The sequence below is a fragment of the Pinus tabuliformis genome, chromosome 6, assembly GCF_031772625.1.
Source record: "Pinus tabuliformis cultivar Carrire ecotype Pingquan chromosome 6, CPIR1, whole genome shotgun sequence".
Classification (NCBI taxonomy): Eukaryota; Viridiplantae; Streptophyta; class Pinopsida; order Pinales; family Pinaceae; genus Pinus; species Pinus tabuliformis.
In genome coordinates this window covers 345,167,944-345,189,739 of record NC_142292.1, presented here as the reverse complement: position 1 = coordinate 345,189,739, position 21,796 = coordinate 345,167,944, and the positions used below count along the sequence as shown (strand labels likewise).

General features: G+C 38.2%; 1 protein-coding gene across 1 annotated transcript; it reads right to left on the bottom strand.

The window, feature by feature from the left end:
• Positions 1-2,504: 2,504 nt before the first annotated feature.
• LOC149258711 (AAA-type ATPase family protein / ankyrin repeat family protein) lies at positions 2,505-20,068 on the bottom strand. Its single transcript, XM_089415996.1, has 7 exons — positions 19,731-20,068; positions 18,754-18,864; positions 18,532-18,630; positions 8,536-8,646; positions 8,125-8,428; positions 3,924-4,063; positions 2,505-3,823 (listed from the first exon to the last, which is right to left on the bottom strand). The coding sequence occupies exons 1-7, from the start codon at positions 19,881-19,883 to the stop codon at positions 3,287-3,289; spliced, it is 1,455 nt and encodes a 484-aa protein (XP_089272122.1). The 5' UTR covers positions 19,884-20,068; the 3' UTR covers positions 2,505-3,286.
• Positions 20,069-21,796: the final 1,728 nt, after the last annotated feature.

Here is a 21,796-nt window from a genome sequence, read left to right as displayed (position 1 = left end):
CTCCAGCTAGGGCCAAAACCTCTCACCTCTTGAGAGGAAAACCTGATAAAATTCTTCTTCTAGACCTTCAATTGATAAGTACCAAGACCATGACACAGACCCTTGACTATAGTATCCTCCCAAGAACCTTGTCACCCACCTTAATGTTCTGCCTCTTCCTTCCTTTGCCTTTCCTCCTAGAGAAACTCGGTCTCTATCTCTTATACTGTACCTTCACAACTTTCCTAGAGAATCTCGGTCTCTAGGTCTTCTAGAGAGAACCTTAGTTTCTACTTTGATCACTTAGTAGAGTTTCTCTCTCGCTGCCCTAGAAGAATTTCACTGCCTTAACTTCACACTGTCTAGAAGAATTTGCTGCCCAAACTTCGCACTTCCCAGAAGAATCTTCGCTATACCCAAAAGATGATGTCCCAGAAGAATCTTCACACTTCTCTTTTGCTGCTCCTCCTTCACTCTCCTTTTAGCCCTCTTCTTCCGCCTTCTCTTCGCACTTTCTCAGTGAATGCTTGTCTGAATTGTGTGTCTGCAAATGAGGCCAAGCGGGGCTACATATACTCTTCTTCATTACCTTTTAGGCTGACTTCATCTTGCAGTTTCTTCATAGTTTGTAGGCTGACTTGAAGGGGTTTGGTGACAAGTTCTTGGAGGATACTTTACATAGACAATATTGACCTATTACAAAGTGTAACATGACTTCATTTACATGACAATGACTAGATGAATAAACCCTAAAGACTCTCAATGGGAGTCTTGACTCGAAAACAAAATTTCTTGCTCATGAAACCCATGAAGCAAGTCAACATAACAATTACATTTTTCTTATTTACATCTCTTTACATAAAATCATAATTACATATCATTATGAAGACCAAACCTAGTTACACTTTTCAACACATTTAGCATGAATACATCCAATCCAAGGCAATTCACTAATCTAACAAATAGACAAACAACTAAAGCTTAGGTTTGTTTGTGTGCCATGGTTCACCACTTAGGGCTCTTCCCAAATTATTGAGAAATCGTCCAATGCCCAGCATATTTAGCATGAACGCATCCAATCAAGGTAATTCACAAATCTAACCACTAAGCAAACAAATAAGAGTTTTGGTTTGATTGGGTGCCACGATTCTCAGCTCTCTTACCAAATCGTTGAGCAGTCATCCAACTCTTCACACACACCCAAGATGACACAATTACTTCCAATGGCAAGCACATTTAGCATGTATATATCCAATACAATGTGATTCAGCAATCTAACCATTAAGCAAACAATTAAGAGTTGAGGTTTGAATGTGTGGAATGGTTAACCGCTCAATTCTCTTTCCAAATCATTCAGCAACCGTCCATGTCTTCTCACATACCCAGGCAACCAAGATAAAGCGCATACTACTTGTACGACTAGCATACAACTTTCAACTCAACTCCAAGAGGTGTGTGCGATTGCAGGGACTATGTACAACTTACAAGATGGCTACAGGCAGCGCATGATCTTCAGGGAGACCTGTAGCAGCCATGACAAGCACGGAGAACATTGTATCTTCTGCAACAATCAATAAGCTTGAAAAAACAGAATTAGCAGCCCCCCACAATAGTGCAAACAGCTTTGGATTGGTACCAACAGATTTTTAATCTCATCTATGAATGAACGGAGGATAATAAAACATTGCTGGGATTCTTTAATGGAAGAAGAATGAGAACACTAAGTGAAACTCAAAGCAATAACATAGAATGAACCTTCACACCATTAAAATAACTCATGCACCAATTTAAATACAAAGCAATAACCAACAACTTATATACATAAATTAGCACAGCACATAAAAAGATTCATCACACAATAACTCGATGATTATCCTCCAAATCCAAATAGTAAAACCAATATTTAATGGACTTCACTTAAGCTCTTTATTTCTTAGCAATGTGCAGGTTACAGTACCCTCGAGCTCTCTAGTCCATTCTGAGTCTTCTCATGGGAATCTAACAACAATTCCTCTCACAGAGAAAGAATTCCTCTTGCTTTGTGATGCAAGAGTAATAGGAGAATAGACTAGCTGGAAGGCTAGGCATGCCCAACTCTTTAGCTTCCCCAAGTCCAGCGTGCTCCTCCTCTCTTGTCTTTTTCCCAATTACATTTAAGGGAAAGTGTTCCATATTTTTTTTTAAATACACAATTTTTTCTCTTCTCACTTTTTTCTTTTCTTCAATACATTTTTCTTTTGACCATTTATATCTCTTATGATTACATTTGCAACACTATGTTAATGCAGGTGTGGACACCAGCAGTGATGGCATGCGGCCCTTCACACCATCACCTCGTCCATAGCCTCAAAATACGTAGGCCAATAGCCAATTATTGTCATGCAGATCCAATTCAGATCAGATGAAAATAATGATTACAATATGACAAATACGTATGTTATTTCTATTGCTGAAGAGACATGTGAAATAAATAATCATGACCACCACTACCATTTTGTTTATTGGCCAAAACACGCATATATATATTTGTGTTCGTTTTAAATAACATGTTTCCCATGCTATGTGCAGAATCTTAATTAGGTACATTACAAAAATAATAATGACCAAGGTTAATGAGGTTGCATTACAAAACGAATTAATATAATCAACTTAAATTTGTCTTACAATGTTTTGTTCTCGCTACCACCTTGTTAGTGGCAAAAAAGATATACGTGCTTCTTTTCAATAACACACTTTCCATTCTATGTGCAGAGCTCCCAATATGCCGCAAATGCACAGCTCCCCAGCCCACAGTGAGATTGTGCGTATTCACAAACATGAAGTTACACTTCAACCTTGAACTTCGCCAGCTCAACATTAACATATCCTGTCATTACTACTCAAGCACATAGATAAACTGGTCTCCTTTCAAGCTAATCACCTGTAAGAAAATTGTATTTGCTGGCGAATTTCATCATTCTCCAATTACCCTAGCTCACTTCAAAGTGCCAGTGGGCCCATCAACTCCCAGAAGTTCGGATTTCTATGAACTTTTAGGAATGAAATAATAAAATCAATAATATTATTCAAATCGTTTACAAAACTCTGTTCGATGCCACATAATTCTTGCGGGCAATAAGAACTTGAGAATTGTGGGTGTAAAAAATGTGTACCTAACCTGAGGTTCGTAACAACTAGTAATTGTCGTCTGTAGACCTAACATCATTGAAAGTAAAAAATTGCATGCTGTGAAACATCCATTGATTGAACACAACAACTCAATCCATGTGGGAAAAACTTTGATAAACACGTTTGTACTGGACAAACTTCATGAAGAAACCAGCCTAATCCCTGCTTCAAGATCTTCAAAAGTAATAGTGACAAGATTTTCTACATCACAACAATCAAGGTCAAGCCTGAGATCCAGGTTCTCTCGAGCATTGACTAGCATCGGGCCTACTAAACCTCCATTTAACTCCTTCCTTTGCTTTTCTGTTGTATTTTTAATAATTAGATCGGCAATTGCTTCAACAGAGCATGTCTCATGCAGCTTAAAACCATAAAGCAAACTGCTTTCCATCTGTTCATTCATCTTCAGCTGCACAATTTCAGCAAGTTCTGTTGGACTGAAGTCATCAAAAATGAAATATCTAGTCACTCTTCTACAAAATCCCTCATTGGAGGCAATTACACGCTTCATCGGCTCAGCATATCCTGCAAAGATTACCACCACCTTTCCACTATCCATGACTGACATTATCTCCTCCAATGCTTCCAAACCATAGTCTTTGTCATCTGCTTTCTGCATGGGTATCAACCTGTATGCTTCGTCAACAAAAAGTATTCCACCCTCTGCTTCCTTGATCTGCAAAATACATGACTTTGGTTAATGTTTTGATATGCAGACTCTTATAGAGTATGTTGATATTTATTCATCTGAACACTTCAGAAAATTATGACCATACCTTTTTCCTAGTCTTGGGGCCAGTATGACCAACAAATTCTCCAACTAGATCTGTTCTTTGAACTTCAGTTACCTTGTCTGAAGGTAAAACACCAACAATATGCAAAAGTTTTCCAAGAATTCGGGCCACCATTGTTTTCCCTGCAAATATGTAACTAAACTTAGCTCAAATTCATAAACAGAAATAGAAAACAAATCTTCCAACCATTATTTTTTATAAGGAAACAGTCTATTACAGATCACCATGAAATGATCATTCTACGTGGTGATTTTCAATGGGGCTCAAAAGGAGATGATTAGATGACAGAAGATGAGTTTACGTGATTTACATCTCTCCTTTCTGATACCTTTAAATTATTTTTCATGTTGGCTGAGGCAATATTACGATGAATGTAGAGCACATTTTATTAAAACAGACAAGAGATGAAAAAACAAATTCAGGAAAATATATATTGTATAATAAATATGAAGAAAATATGATCAATGCAACGCTAATAAAAACTAAAGAAGAAATTCATAGTGATTTGACAAAATCCACAATCCTCACAAGGACAAGTCTACAACAAAATTGTGGTATTTTTCGTATTAATATACCTTTGTAGTCTGAGCATTTGAACCCTGTATTTTAGTTTCCTTTGATTAAGTTTCGAGTTATGTCAAATGAATTGTCCATTTACCAAATGAGTAATACAATCTTTCAAGTTTCAATATCTTATATGTTTTAACAGTAAGCTCGAAACAAGGAAGAAAGGATATTATTTTTATGAATACGGAAATATTTTGCAAGGTTTGACACAGGGTGTACCTGAATAAAATAAAGGTGCAACATTTCTCAATAATTCTTGCTAGAGAGATTTGAAAAAATATGGATTTGAAGAAAAATACTAAAGCCCTAAATGGCTTGAAATCATACTTAGAAATGTCAAAAGATGGAAAGTTGCAATTAGTAGATTGAACATTGGAAACTTATGTCTATTTTCTTCCTGATATGATTTAAATTCATAATGCCAGATCAATTAGACATTGCCTGAAGAAAATGAATAACTTATATCAGCTTCATTTTAATTGCCAGGTAGAAAAATGGAAACTTCAAAAAAATAGAGTGATCTTCAAATACAAAATATTTTTCAGACCTTTGCACAAAGCATTGGTGCAAAATATGTAAGGGTACACCCCTTGAGATTTGTCAATAAGGAAACTTGGAAATGCTATGCATTCAAAAATATATGAACCCACAAGTTAAACAAGTACAAATCAGACAATGCAATTTCAAAGTGGGAAGCAATCTGGAGAAAACTATTGAAATTTGAATAGACTGCTTCCCCTCCCACTGTGCCACCCCCATCCCAAGCACAGTTTAAAGAAATACAATTGACAAAAGAAATACTGTAGAGAAAAAATATTGCCAGTACTAATTTTTTAAAGCAGACCAGCACATAAATATTCATAATTAATTGACAAAATATGTCCACCAGGCTGTGGTCTAGTCACAAGTTGGAGCACTTGCTGTAATGATGGCCCAGGTTCAAATATCAAGTTTGAAGGGCATGCCCCTGTCTGGTTTTATTTCAAGACTAGTTGGAGGAAGAAATTGACAGACCATCAACACCACATAGTCACAGTAAACATTTCAGTCAAAAAAATTGACATAATATTTTGGCATCTTCATGGGAAAATGAAGCTTATTAAACAAGGTGTCTGGCATGCAGTAATCCAAATATATTATCAAAATCTGGTTGAGTTGAGCAATGGAATCTTATGTGTACCTTTATTTTGACACACTGGGATACCCCAGTTGTTACTAAGTATATGATGTGTCTTCTCTCTATAATACTTAATAATTTCTGCGGGATGCTTCAGAGTTAGGTAAGCAGAAAACACGGTTTTGTAACTAATCTTTGCACAATCCACTTCCTAATCACTAAGAATTTATTGATATGCTTAATGTAACACTCCCTTAAGCACTGCCAAGGCTAAATAGTATTTGACACTTCTTCTCTAGTAACAAAGACTTCGCCGATAGTACCACCCCTTCATTGATCGCTTAGCTTCTCTGATCACCTTTCCTAAGAATCTAGCACCTCTATGCATTAACTTAAAACAACATTTAGCCATAGTTGTGGTGCGCACTGAACAAACTACAGGACCATTTTCCAAAAAGATCTGTTACAATATTTTCAGAAGCACAAATATTTTATTTTTTCCAAGCCCTGTTGCCCCTTCAGTTGCATGGCAACATGCAAGAATGAGATTAAAATCAAACCCTGCTCAACAGAGGAGGTATAAGCAGAGCATGTGATGCTTGATTATTTAAAGAGATGGAGAAAGCAATCTGGTTTAACAACTCAGTTGTAGTCAAAGAAAAAATGCTGCAATTCTTGTCTTCTTACTCCCATCAATCAAACTCACCTAAACTACTTTGAATCGGAAATAACCCATTATCTGGCACAATAAAGAGACAAAAGGTTTATAATAATTATGTGTATAATAACATATGAAGCATAAACAAGGTCAAGTGGAGGGAACAAAACAGGAATTTCACAACTACTTAGATGATAAATAAGTTGAAATCTGTGCGAGCCGAGCCTGCCCTCTGCACAAGGCACGCAGAGGCGAACAAATGGGCTTTCACCACTCACCTCTCACAAAGTGTTTGGAACAACAATGATGAGGGGATGATGTATAGCATGCCCCATGGCCCAGGTCACCAGGACTGTGCCTCTTATATACAGCATGGTTGATTTGAACTTGCCAAGCCACAGAGAGAACATGGACAGCCATTAAGTGCAGAATTATATTTAATCCTTCAGTCTTGCCAGCTCAAAATCATTTAGATGCCCAGGGAATGAATCAACAGGATATGAAGTCTATACAAGAGAAATTGCAATGATAAAGCGAAAACAACTTATACACCATCCAAACTTTTGCAATGAGAAACAAGTCTGACCTAATCCAACTATCCTAAAATCTTCTACTTTAAATATGCTCAAATATAATAGGTGACAATTCCAAAGAAGTTCTTAAGGGCATGAATTCTGTAAATAGGTCCATCAAGATCTCATGTAGCTTGCTTTGAATCATGAACTGCAAATTTGTGGTTCACTTCATAATTCTCCTAGACAAATATTAAATCCGACTCAAAATCAAAATACATTTACCACTTGGACAATTTGGAAGTTGCCGCTGGAGGCTACGAAGGCCATCTTTGTGTAGTCTCTAGTGTATGGAGTTCTAGCCAACAACTCACAGAGTCACATCTTAGTCATCTGGGGGTGGCCTGGCCGATCCGTGCTTCAATTGGTCTGACAGGATTTTGTGGTTGGGATTAATCTGTGTTTCCAAAGTTTAGTAATGTTCTCTAGATCTTGAACAAGGACAAGGACTCTTGCACTGAGTTGTTCCCTGCCTGAACAATCTAGAACCTAGTTGCCAATGGCCTCTCATATTTCCCATCAGGGGCTGGACCAACACAGGCATGTAGGTGTGTGCTGAGCTGGAGAAGGCCACATGGATGAAACAATGCTCCTTGGTCCACCATTGGATGATGAAGTGCCATGTGTCCCATGGTTCATTTCAGACATGACCAAACCACCAAGGAAAATGACAGATGGGAGCCACCAATTGTTGATGAACTTCCATAGATGACTGGGTGGTTCAAGCCCAAAGATTATGACCTGGATCCTGCAGCTGCAACATATTGTGTTTCATTTTAATGATGATTATGCTTATTGTTGGTGTGCCTCCCAAGGCAGACATTATTTTTTTTTTTAGTTTTCTGGAGCTTGGCCCTATGCCATTGATTTTTACTATTACAGCTCGAACTTGATTGGGAATTTGAAAGTTTAATGCCCTACATTTGTTTTTGGTTTTGAGTTTCCCAAGACATTTATTTATGCCTCTTTACCACCCATAGCAGCAACCTTTCATTTTTGCCACCCTTTCTTTACAGTGCTACCTGTAGATATTGTTATATTAATTGGAATAAAAAATGCATTTTTATTTAAACAAAAAAAAGGAGTGAGAGTTAGCAGAGAGAGGGAGTGTATTGTGCATTTCTTCTGTAAGGTTGTTCAATGTTGGTAATAAAATTTTGATGTCCATGTTGACCTAGGAATTAGTGTATGTTGTGAGATGCAGAATGAAAGAAAGGAAGCAGAGCAGAAATTAATAGACATTTTTTGCAAGGTTTTACACTGTCAAACCTGTCCCAGGATTTCCAAGGAAAGCCATGTGTGGTGATCTCCTAGCAGCAACTTTAAGTCCAAGGGCCCGTCGTTTCTCATCCAAAATCATTCCCTTTGCCCATGTTCGTAGTTGTACCTTCAATTCATGCAACCCCACAACTCTTGACAGCTCTACTTCCAGCAATGACATCTTGCTCTTGGACTTCTCACATGCTTCTCTGGCTTTCCGCTTTCTTTGTTCATCAAGATGAACTTGCAACAGCAATTGCAGCTTCTGATTGCTAGGACCTTGAGACAGATGACTTAATGGAGTCATGCCTTCCTGTAGACAGATGTTCACATTCAGGTTTCTGTTTTCTGAAAGCATCAGATACACAGTAAATTCAAATCTCAGTAATATGATATCCAAATACAAATAGTGATAAATACATTATCCTTGGCATTGATATCAGCATGATACTGGAGTAAGGCCTCAACTGTTGAGCAGTCTTCTGCTCGGAGGGAATGCCAGACTGCCAAATGCAACGGGGTCATCCCATTCTGCAAATTTCATTTATAGAACAGTTAGCTATATATGGATATAATGTGAACTTGACATATTTTAACAGTTAACTTCATAAAGAGAGAGATCATTTTGTTCAAACAATTGGTGGTTGGCATTTGACAATAGGAAGCCACAAATTCAATCCCCACCAAATCATCACTTTCATGGATGTAACAGGCCATAGTGCCAATAGCAGGATGTTTCATGTTCCTTCTATAATAAAGGTAAAACAAAAGTGGCATGTTTTGTCACATTCTCATTCTAGAGAGTAAAGATATATTGCTATTTCTCTTTTAAATCATCACTGTAAGTGCAGTATGCACTTCTGCACAATAAAAGTAAACTAAAGATGGTAATCTTCTTGATTTCAATAATAAAGGGAGATCACTAAGGGCCATTTCACACAAGCCATTGAGTAATATCAATTTTGAATAGCCTTTTTTCATTTCGCACAGAAATCTATAAATCCATTCTGTTAAGAATAAAGGCAATAGATTTTGACTAACATCTGCAGAAGAATTTGTGAGGTTGTTCTGTTAACAATAAAGCCAACAAAGTTTGACTAACTTCTGCAGAAATTAATATGCTGTTAAAGTACCGCTGACATGATCACAATACCGGGAATGAAAACCTAGATATTGAACAAAAATTTGACTAAAAATGAGTTTGTTTTAGCCTACAGTTTGTGTTGGTGGACAAGGTCTACAACTTTTTGGACATGCTGCAGATGGTTGAACCAAGTTTTACTGAAAACCAGAATATCATCTAAGTAAACAACAACAAAATTACTGAGAGGTGAGAGGAATATATCCTCAATGGTCCACATGAAGGAAGCATGAGCATTGGTAAGGCTGAAAGGTATAACAAGCCACACATAAGGTTGAACTTGGTCTTCAATGTTGTCTTCTATACCTGTATAGGTTTCCATTTGAACTTGGTAGTAGTTGGAAGCTAACTCTAGCTTGGTGAAAGCACTTGGCTCCCTTGAGCAATGATCATCAATTCAATGCAGAGGGTAGCAATTCTGAACAATGACCTTGTGGAGGGCCCTGTAATCTATACCAAACTGCCACTCTTGTTGCTCTTTGAGTGCTCTTTCTTGGGTACCTGTTATCACGCAAATTTGCACCAACAGACCTACCATATAATTATAGAGAATCTAGCCCTGTCACCACTAGATACCTCACTATTCAAATTGGTGCTTTTCCAGCCTCAGAGGGTGTCCCTTGGGGTTGTATGCTCTCATATGACTAACAGATCTTCATAACTACTTCGACTGATCAACACACAAAGACTCATTCTTGAAATGCCCAAAAGCAAACGAAGAGAAAGGGTCAACTCTTAGTAAAAATCAAGTGATTGAGATCATATCTCTGAACTAATTACAACAGTCAATGAAAACGGATGAGATGAGTAGAACATGCGCCTTAAGTGTATAAGAATTCAAAATAAGTACATTATGATTAAAGCTAATCATAACAATGCAAAACTATTAAACTACTATACAACCAAGAGGTTCCAAGATTCAGAGACCAGACATGGTCAAATCAAATCAATATGTTAATCAACAGACATGATTACATCAGAGGGACAAAACATGACAGGCAGCCATAGGTCTAGTAGCATGCAGTGGTGGAAGCAGTTTGTGAAATTCCAAAGGTGGAAGGATGATGAGGACTCGAGTGATGTGTTTGCTCACAAAGTACTGTCTATCCCTCACCGCACTTTCAATACAGAATATATAGAATCCCAACACCATCGAATATCAATTCAACTTAACTGCATGTGGAAAAATTAAAAAAACATACTAAAATTGACACGATCTAAAGGGCTGCCAACTGTATTGACTTGCTTGTTTGGAGGATTTTTTGTGGCAAAAGCACTGTTGTTTATGTCAACTTCCAAGAATAAAACTGCCTAAAATACTCCACTTCAGCACTGGTGTTTATTTCTTCTTCTCTTACTCAATTGTTGAAAAAAGTGACCCTCAGCGCTGAGCCCATAGACACTGTTGCTTAACTGATTAGTGATTCTTCTCATAATCACTAGAAAAACCTACCACTGCTAACCCCTTGCAGTGCTGAAGTTGTGAGTGGAATGTGCTACTTTAAGGTCTCTTCCTAAAATAATCTTGAACAAACCACTGCTTTCCAACTCGAAGAGTGATTCCTCTTCAATTAGTGTGTTGTCTCTGTGTGGTTATTCCAACAAATTGCCAAAAATATTTACAACTCTACAGCAACAACCACTACAACTCTTAATTTCAGCCATACGAACTACTCATTTCCATTTTTAAGCATGAAATATGCTGAAAACATACCATAGAATGAGCCATTTCTATTGTGCATTGTGAGTCTTTAACCTGCAGCTGGGTGTTTACCAACCTCATCTACACAAAACTTGCAGTGATGATTGCACATGTGGAAGATTTCTGGTGATCTGGCTGTTGTTTCAATCATTCCACAAACAGGAATTTCCTTTTTCTTTAATCAGTAAGGTCGTATATATGTAGATAAAGATATTTCCCACAGAAAATGCCATGAATAACCCCCCATTGAACTCCCTTTGCTGAACAGTCAATATAGTTTCCCAAAAACAGAACTTGCCCATAGTCGATAAGGTTGAATTAGGGTCTTTATGTTTTTCTTCTTTACCAACAACAACTTTATTTGAGGCTTTTCTTTCATGCAAGGATAGGGTAGAGAAGGATAAAACAGTCAGTTTAGCTTTTAGGAATGGCAACATTGGCAAGTAGCAATTTGACTTGTCTGGAATCAATGGAAACGACAATAGAAATTAGGGTTTTGAACTTGCCTAAGTTAGCAAATCAACTTAGGATTTTGTGTCAATCAGATTGACAAGGTGAATTAGGGTTTTTAAAAAGTCAAAATAAGCAAGAGTGACCACTAAACACAGCGATTCAAAATAGGGTTTAATCAACTCAATTTTAGGGTTTTTCACATTGTCAAGTTTAGAAGTCCACAACAGCAGAAAACCACCAACCAGCTGCCACATGTAACACTGAGAAACCGTTCCAACTGCTTGACCCTGTTCTTGACTCATTATCCTTTGCCCACTGGAATCCTAGAACCATTATCCCACTGCATGCTTAGAACCATGGCATCACATCCCGTACCTGCTAGAAATAGAAACCAGCCAATATAAAAATACCCAAAAATGCAGTCTAACTCTCTGAAAAGTAAAAAAGCAGGAAACGCTGAAAATGAAGGTAACATAGTGAGATTTATGGAAATGTAGCAAGTCTAAAGTTAGACACTGCTAAAAATAGCAACATCTCCATGGGGATGAAAAAAGCCCCATCTGACTTGCTTTTTTACAATGAACCCAAATATGTGCTCAGAAGCAACGTGCAGGCCCTGGAAAGCACACTGCTAAAAATAGCACTGTCGTGAAACTGCTTGCATGTTGCCCAAAAGAGGCTTATTTACGTTGTGAGTTCACGAGGACCAAGAATATGTAAACATCTCTGATATGCAGACCCTAGCAGTTTCTTGAAATCTGGTAGAACTAACTGAAATAAGCTGATCTCTTTGAACGTTTGAATGCACTTGTAATGGAACTATCCTAATGGAATCTCACTAGATTTTAACCCTCTAGCTGCACCAGCAAATCCATCAAAGGAGATCTGCAAGGGGATGCACTAGACCTAGTTTTTCCATCATCTAAAAGCCATGTGATTTATTGCTTAACCTTTGCACTCCACTAGGGTGAGGTGCAATATGCAAGGACGAAACAGGAACAAGCTCAATGGAATGATGTATATATTAATGGAAGGTGAACCGTTGGGTTTTTCAAATCCATAAGTGTATGAGTCAATGATCAATTGTATATGAAACTGCTTGCATGTTGCCCAAAAGAGGCTTATTCATTTCATGAACTCACGAGGACCAAGAATAAAAGAGGCTCATTCACATCGTAAGCTTACAAGGACCAAGAATATGTGAACATCTCTGACATGAGGACCTGAAAACTCTGGCTCCTAGAAAAAAGCAAGCAGCTGAAAATCGCAGTTTCTTGAAATTTGGTAGAACTAACTGAAATGAGCTCTGATCTCTGTGAACGTTTGAAATTTGAATGCACCCATGATGGAACTAGCCTGATGGAATCTCACTAGATTTTAATCCTCTATTGCACCAGCAAAACTGGGGGTTAACAGTGCCATCAAAGGAGAAGCACAAGGATGCACTAGACCTAGTTTTTCCATCATCCAAAATCCATGTGATTTGTTGATTAATATTTGCACTCTGCTGGTGTGAAGTGCAATATCCAAGGACGAAACAGGAAAAAGCCCAATTGAATGTGTATATTTTGATAGAAGGTGAAACCTTTGGTTTTTCAAATCCATAAGTGTTTGAGTCAATGATCAGTTGTGTATTAGAAAGAGACAACTTCTCTTTGTTGCCTTCCTTGACTTGTTGAACAACACGAATTTGTTGAGAGATTTGTTTAACAATTTATTTACATGAAACTACAAATGGAACAATAGAATGAGAAGTGGAAATGATTTTGTATGTCTTACCATCCTTGTGCAACCTATAGATGTTGAAGTAGCCATCATATTGTGCATCCCTAACAAATTGGTAAGGCCTGCCTAAGATCAAGTTAATACAGCTAAGAGGAGTTATGTCACACTCCATTGCGGCATCAAAGGGCCAAATGGCAAAGGTGATGAAAAACTTTCAAGTAATGAGGGTAGGTTGTCCAGACTACTTGACCCATCCAAGCTAATATCGCCTGGATGAGTAATTTTGGTAGCTTTAGAACTACAACCAATCGTTGGGATACCATATTCTTCTAGTTGCCATTATCCATAATGATGGAAACTAACTGGAACTTGATTTGGCATTTTTAGCAAACAAAGATCCTTCATCATCATCGATATAGTTTATGGCCATCAACACTAAATATGGAGTTGTAGAGGTGGGACTGGAGACCTCTACATATGTACCTCCAAACGGTTGTCATTCTGAGTGTCCATATTTTGTGGTAAGAACACCACTTCCTCTTCTTTTGTGTCCCCGCAGTAGGATGGGAACTAGGAGTGTCTATATTCTGGCCACTGTCATTGGTTTTCCCCTTAGAAGCTATGAAAACAGACTTCTTACAATTAAGAGGGTTAGGTTTTGTAGCTTAGCTTAGATTTTTTAAAGCTAGCTGGAAGGAATGCACCTTTTATGTAACATGACAGAATTCTACTTCACGAATTGAGGTAATAAGCCAAAAATAAACTTAACATAAGGAGTGGTTTCAAATTCACTCACCTCTAGCTTGATGGACATTTTGTTCAAGATATCAATGCACTGCTTGATGGTTTCCTGAGATTTGTCATTGTTGCAGCCATCCCACCAACAGCTCTTTCTTGTATCTTAATGGGTAGAAGTGCTTGCAGCCAACATCCTTGAAGCCGTAATCAAAGATTGGTTGTTCACAGAGTTGTTGGGTGTGGTTTGCCTCCATATGAGACCTTAATACCCCATGTGAACTTTAACAATCGAAACTTTGTTGGCCTTCTCATGTTTGACTTTGTCTTCAAATAAGCTTCCATGTTGCACATCCAAAAGTCAAGCTTGTCACTATTGAGAGCCACATCAAAAAATCAAGCTTGTCACTATTGGAAGCCCCATCAAACTTAACAAGCCATTGTGTAGTGTCTAGCTTGAAGATGCACTGAACAATGGGAACCCTCTAGTGAATAGTGGGTTGAGGTTGAGATTATGGTTGTGCCTCTTGTTGAGTGGTGATGCACTCATGGAACATATTCATTATGTCATGCATCATTTTAGTTTGGAAATCATGCTGTTGTTGAGTAACAAGTTTTTCCAACATTCTTGCTCCTTTATTTGTTCAATCAAGATTTGGGCAAAGGGTGGAGTATATAGAATTTCTCGATTTTCTGAAAGCTTTCGCAAGGAGACACAAGACTTAGAAATGCATGAAAGATGGCCTTTTATAATTGAGTCTAAGAAAACCTGTCAAAGGAGCAAAAAGAAAGAAATTCAAAAGATCAGGAGTTGATATCGATAAAAAATGCAATCTGCCATTCAGCAAACTTTTAGGAGATCTCATCTCCTTAATCCACCCCTGGGAACAAATTTTGATTTACAGTCATAATCCCGTGGCTTGAAAGGAAATTGCATTGTGAAGTTCCCAATTTGCCACTTTGCTTATGCCCATAAATTGCTTGAAGAGAGCTTGAAGACAGATTCTGAGTATAAAGAAATTGAAAACAAAGGAAGCCAAAATGGTATATTTCTTAAGAGGCCCTGATATTAAGGCTATGCTACCAATTGATATAAGCACTATAATGGAAGAGACTCACATATAAGTGAATAAACAAAGACGAGTATGCAAGTAGAAGATAATTTCCAAAACTGTACAAATCTTGTACACTCATCTGCACTACTACATATAGAGTATAAAACTGCGGGAAGATGGAACAAAGTTGACCAAATCTTCAATAAAATACAATAAAGTGGGTGAGTGAACAATATAGGCTAAGCAACAGGAAAGAACAAAAAAATAAATATGTTCAACCATTTCTACTAGAGCAAGTTTCATCAACCTCACAATGTACTTTAAGAAAGTTAATTTGTAATGTTTCCAACTAATAATGCAAAAAAATCTCATTTTAACTTCTTCAAATTTTAATTGGTATAAAATGGCTTAATTGTCTTTAAAAATGATGAAAACCACGATTGTCTGTGCTATGTAGTATCATCTTTGGAGATTTGTTGGAAGAAAATATTATATGCCTAGCAAGATTCACCCAAATGTCGTGAATAATTGCTAGAATTTGCTGTAAAAGAATAGTAGAAGGAAAGGATAGAGTTGCATGTGGATGGGACTTGGGGTCCTAGTTACATAGTTATAATACTATTTCTTCTTGGTGCAATGTTTGCAAGAAATAAGCTATTTCTACTAGATAAGTTACTGCCTATAAAAGAATAAAGGCTGAGGCCTTCTACAAAAAGGAAGTCTTTAGAGTTGGCATAGTATTTAGACATGCAAAGAGGGCAAAGCCTTGTTCATTTTGATATAACTGAGAAACCCACACATGAATTCTAAATGGGATCCCAGTGAGACAAATTTGACTCAGGGCTGCTATGTGTACTAGTTGGTTTGTTTATTCTTTTGTTCTAATCTCTTGTTTTGGCCATAATCCTGTAAATTGTGTCTGAAAGTATGGTAAGTGTAATTGTGTAAGGCAGTAAAGGCTTCTGTGGCATAACAATGACAGAGTATGTGTTTTCTATGAAAGTTACGTGCTTTCATGAACTTTTACCTCTTGAATTCTGACTGACAAGTTTTACTTATCCTCCCTTGAACAACAGTTAGGACTTGGAACAGATCCTCCTGGCCCATGAACTAGAAGAACTTGCTATACTTCCCACACAAGTCCATTGTCAACATGATGAAGAGATTATCGTTCTCGATTAAATATGTGGTAAGGACAGTGCTGAAGTCTGAAAGCAAATTTCCATGTCTCTGGATCCTTTTTTATTAGAAGTTGTCCCTTTAGAAATCCATTCTAGAGAAAATATAGATAAGACAATTTTATTGACATCCACAAATGACCAAAACGGTAGGTCAATATGACCCAGAAGTATAATTAATAGTGACAAATTGTAAGAGTGCCACAGCAACTCCTAAAAGCTAAACGCTAAAAGTAAAGCATAAGCTAAAAGAAGTTAAACTGCAGAATGAGAGAATTACCAAAATAAATGGCTATATATCATTAGAAGTAGGTGTAGAATGAGAAGGTGTGGGGGAAGCAACAACAGCCAGATCAAAAGGTAGAGGAAGAGGATGGACATGTCCCTGTCTGATCATCAATCACAGAGAAGGAACCAAGACACTGCCTAATGACATCCTCAGAAAGTGGTCCAAGTCTGACTGCAAAACCATGGGAGGAAATCTGGAACAATCCATCAATATTCTCCTAACACTCGAGGCCCCTGAAAAGAACTTGGTGATGATAGACTGGTGTTCCAGAGAGGAGGTTGGGGGAAGGCAAGCAACTGGACTGCACAGAGAGGTGAGATGAGATGCGTGGTTAGATCAGGAGTAGGAACTCATCAAGAACCTTGTAAGGACCAATCTTCCAGCCAAAGAGAGAGATAGAGAGGAGATCAGTAGTCACACAGATCTAGTGTTGGAAGTATCCTGGGTCTCAGCCTGTCACTGGTTGCCAAAAGGAAAACAAGTGATATGCTTGATGGAGTTTGTTCAAGGAGATCCTCATAAGATCCAAGCTCTGTGTACTAACACTCACTCATAAAAACAACTAAGCATTTCTTGTCTGGAAAAAGCAATTAAGAAGTGAGGGACCCCCTCAAGTATCCGTAAAGGCAGTGAAACCTCCCTCTGTCACATAATAACGGGACACCTGAAATGAGATGCTCCTCCAACTAAGCCTCTTACAGGTGACACAACTGGCAAAAACTCTTTGACCATGAGATACAATGATCCGTCTCAATCTGAAGTTGGTGAGAGCACACTCTGAATTAGCCAAGAGAGATCCCAATGGTACGCATCCAATAACTGTGTATCTGAAAATCTGACAATAAGACCATCACTCAGTTGTATGAAGTGCTAGAAGTAGAAAGCCATCTTAGAATTGAAGCCCTCGGGAGGGGGAGACTGATCCAGGTGACTTGGATGTACTACGTGTGAAGATCCTCTATGATCCTCACCCTATTCAATGGTAAGCAAAAGCTGACTGGGAGCATCTGACGAATACCTAAAAGGGGGAGGCAGTAAATAGAGATGCCAACAAGCCCAAGTAACAAGAAGACCTCAAAAAACAAACAGCACTTTATCCCGATGGACCTACAGAAGCGATCTCCTCTTAAAAGCAAGGGACTAGGCATATGGGTACCCTTCAAACAATAATTCAAATAATTACCTACTATCAAGCATGAATTTAAGTAAAATTCAGCTCAGTCCAGTGGTAATATCTGAGAGGGGATACCTTTGCTTTCAAAAATCACATGCAGGAAACTGTGTATTCCAACATTCATGGTAATCCTAAAGGCAGAATCTGGCAGTATTGTATTTAAGAGATGAGGTCTCGGCTTAAAGTTTAAACAGTTCTGTTTTGCTATCTTGGTATAACGCATTTCTCTCAACCCACCATGTTACAGCAATAGCACTAAATGTATGCTTACGTGTCTTCCTCTTACTCCTGTTAACTGAAAAGTTTGTAAAAAGGAGGAACATCTATGGGCTTGGGGGTATATCCGGGGCCTTGTACACCCTGTGAATAAGTAATAAAACATTTATTTAGTTTTGTGCCAGAAAAAAATTTAAAAAATAAAATTTAATTTTAAAATCTACCCATTTTCCACCGCCAGAAAAATTCAGGTAAATTAATTGGTCTCGTATCCAGCATTTAATTGCATACTAATGGCAAATTCCATGAAGTTAAATTCAATTTGACTAAATTAGTTTTGGACATTTCTTAAAGCATACTCCAAGGCACTATAAACAGATTACTCTTCAGAATTTCAATAAATGCCTTTAAAATTATGTAGATCTATGATATAATAAAAAACAGTATACAATGTGGGCTGGCTTGGTACCAGCAACCTCACTCTAGTACAAAATGCCCCTTACAATGGCGGCTCGTGTGTCTATGACTGGTTATGTCTAATTAAAATTTTGTATTACTGTACCAAACCACTAATATGATTTAATTATTTCTGACATTTAACTTGATATAAATAGATATGAGAATCCATCCATAACAATTCCAAATATAAATAGATATGAGAATCCAGCCATACTTATTGCAAACTAAATTCTAAATCCAGGTCTTCAAACCTGGAATGTTAATATAGATTCTAGAAGTTGAGAGTTACATTTGCTCTGGCCTCAATGTCCGCATTATGCTCAAGAAGCAACCTCAAAACTTCAGTGAAGCCATTCTTTGCAGCCATGTGCAAAGGTGTTTCTCCATACTGCAGAAAACAAATATAAATAAAGTTACAATTTACACTCCCAATGAAAAAATTGACTTGGAATGGAAATGATTCAACACTGAAAGATATACTGAGGGCAGAATTAGCTGTTTTTCATCTTACCATATTTTTGGCCTCCATTTCAAGATTCTCCGGTCCCGGCCAGTTCAGCAGAAACTTGACGATTTCTTTCTTGTTGTGAGCTGCAGCGACATGAAGTGGGGTCTGTGCAATCTGTAAACGCCCATGCCAAACATGTATAAGAACAAGAAAATCGCTGAAACGGGAGGTGTTAGAAGAATAATGTCACTTTGTGTATTCCATGAGTATGGATCCAGTATCTCCTGATTGTGTTAATTGTGGCCTCTTATATCTAAATAGTGGCTTCTGCTACACGTATGTGGGCTATTGGTTTGTACTGCAGTGCATAGGCTTTGGCATATATATTGAGAACAAATTCCGTAATGTAACTGCTAAAAATCAATTCAGATTGTTACAATTCTTGTGTGTCAATTGCTATGATGAAGACCTGGCTTATAAACTTCTCAAAGTAGGTGTAGATGAGGCCAGTTGCAATTCCTTGGTGAATTTTGACCTTATAGAAATGCCCCTCATAACACAGCCTCTTAGCCAAAGGATATCTGTAATGGCCATTTCCATTAAAAAAAAAATTATTGTGATCATTTGGATTTCTTTATTTTGGTTTTCTTAATCACTTCAATAAATGGTGGCCATAGCCAGCCAAGTGTGTCATGATTTCGCAATCCGTAGAGTCATGTTCCTTGAACAGACAACATAGACCCTTAATGCCACAAGTAGAAAATTTGAGAAGCTGCCGCTGAGAAGGAAGTTACCACGGTTAAATGGGTGTGCCCAAAAATTGAAGGTAAAATTGTAAATATATGTGATATCCTCTTTCGGTCTGCCCTAATTCTGAAATTTCCCATATTCACATGCTGAGAATTAATAGATCTACTCCCCAGTCGGCATTGCTATTTCATGTGGGCATTTCAGAAAATTATAGAATTGAAAAAAATACGCATTATATAGCACTTTCAGATTGGAAAAACAGAAACTGGAGAATGGATCTGAGGATTTACCACTGGATTACGAGCATTGACGAGTGAAGGAGATTCCTGTAATTTCTTTTTAAGGCTGATCAAGTCTCCACATTGAGCAAAGCTGTGTAGAGAACTAGGCTTTGATCTGGGTCGTTTGTCTTGCGTTGCTTGTGCCACCAATTGTTCTCCCATTTTACTCCTGCCTGAAGATCCTCCGTTAAATGTTTCGTATACAAGAGCTTTTATGAGATTTTCAGTTGGGTTTTATTGTTTATGAAGACAATCAAACGCAGCACAAGACAGCACTTATTTCACAACTCTCGCCTGTCTATGGCGTGCTGAATGAGTCCGGCTGTTGGCACACGGTGTATTTAAGTCGTGTTTAAGGCAAATGATTGGCGTGTTGACCACGCTGTTGGCACACGGTATTTTTGAGTTGTCTTCAACAGAAATGGTTATTATAATTATAATTTTCAACTATATACCTATCTAGGAATGTAATACAACACGGTTTCTCTTTTCAATTATATATCTGGGAATAGAATACAACACGATTTCTTTGTTTCAGTTAATTCCATGATTGGGGATCATTTTTTTAATATGATTATATCAGAGCAGTTGTTATGATGTTTTTTAATTACCAAGCACTTCAAGTCCATTTTTTGCCCATTGAAAAGGGTAATGTTGCTCTAGAGGTTTCAGACTCTTTTAGGTGTACCACCATGTTTATTGAAAAGGGTAATGTGTTCTAGAGGTTTCAAAAGTCTTCTAGGTGTATCACCATGCTTACTCATGCCGACTCCTCCTCAGGGGTCTTCCTCTCCTTCGCCTTCCGCTGCTGAGGCTTTCAGATCTTTATTGACCTCATTGCCCAAGAAAAAATTTGTGGAAGCTGCCAAGTTCGTGAAAAAGTTAGAAGATATCCCCGAGATCGCCCTTCCTCCTGAAGGTCTGATTTAGGTAGCATTATCTCTGGCGGACCGTGCTCTGGTCGGTCAGTTTACAGGTCTCTGGCCTTCCCCGAAAACAACAGAGAACTGGGTCGTTAGGAACTGGGCTCCGTTGATAAAGGATAAGGTAACCTCCTACTTCCTCGGAAGAGGATACTTCTTATTTGAATTTTCAGAAAAAGAGGACAAGGATCTCATTTTCAGGAATGGCCCCTACTTCATGGGCCCTCAAGGGTTGTATTTAAATAAATGGACGCCAGACTTCGATCCGGCGGTGGATGTGCCTTCAGTGGTCCCGGTGTGGGTAAGGCTCCCCAACCTCCCTGTTCACTGCTGGAATTGGGACTCCTTGAAACATATAGGAAACACTCTTGGGAAATTCATAGACAAGGCCAACAACAAAGATCAATACGACTGTGCTAGAATTTGTGTGGAGGTAGATCTGGAGGTCGGACTACCAGAAGCCATCAAAATAAGGGTAGGTCCTTGGACGCATGTTCAAAAATTGGACTATGAACAGTTGCCATTCAAATGTTGGAAGTGTCACGTCTACGGACATTTCGCCAGAGACTGCCCGTCCAAAGGGGTAGAAGAAAAAGGGAAGGAAGAAGGATGGAATCAGTCAAAAAGACCCATAACTTCACTTAGGAAGAATGCAAATGCTAATGCTAGAGCTCCCCAAGCGAGATCTGCTCAGAAACCACCCATGGAAAGCCAAGGGAATAAATTTGAGATCCTTGGATCTGAAATCATGAATATGCAGGAGACAGAAATTCCGAAGGAGATCTCTCCAGCTAAATCCAAAAGCGTACTAGAGAGATCCAAAGGGAAGATGTCAGAAGAAGAAGAGGAAACCCAAGAGTCCGAGGAATCGGAAGAAGAAGGGGAAATAGGTGAATCACAGTCTACCCCCAGAAGATCTATAAGAGGGCGAATGTCAACAAAGGAAAAAAGAGACCAAGAAACATACAAAGACAAGCTTCAGGGCAGCCAACCAATGCTAGAGAAACTCCTAGCAAAAACCCCGAAGATGAAGAGGATCCAAACCCAGAGCTCCAAAGGAGCTCATCACAACAAAAGTAAATGATGAAGATAGTCTCCTAGAATTGTAGGGGAATGTGCTCCAAAGCCAAGGAAGAAGTAATGAATAGTTTA

Excerpts from the sequence above, each read along its gene's own strand:
- LOC149258711 (XM_089415996.1), bottom strand. The coding sequence starts at position 19,883 with ATGGGAGAACAATTGGTGGCACAAGCAACGCAAGACAAACGACCCAGA. Across the intron at positions 8,647-18,531 it reads ACATTGAGGCCAGAGCAAAT|AATGGGATGACCCCGTTGCA; the intron begins GTAACTCTCAAC and ends TGAAATTTGCAG. Across the intron at positions 8,429-8,535 it reads ATATCAATGCCAAGGATAAT|GAAGGCATGACTCCATTAAG; the intron begins GTATTTATCACT and ends ATCTGTCTACAG.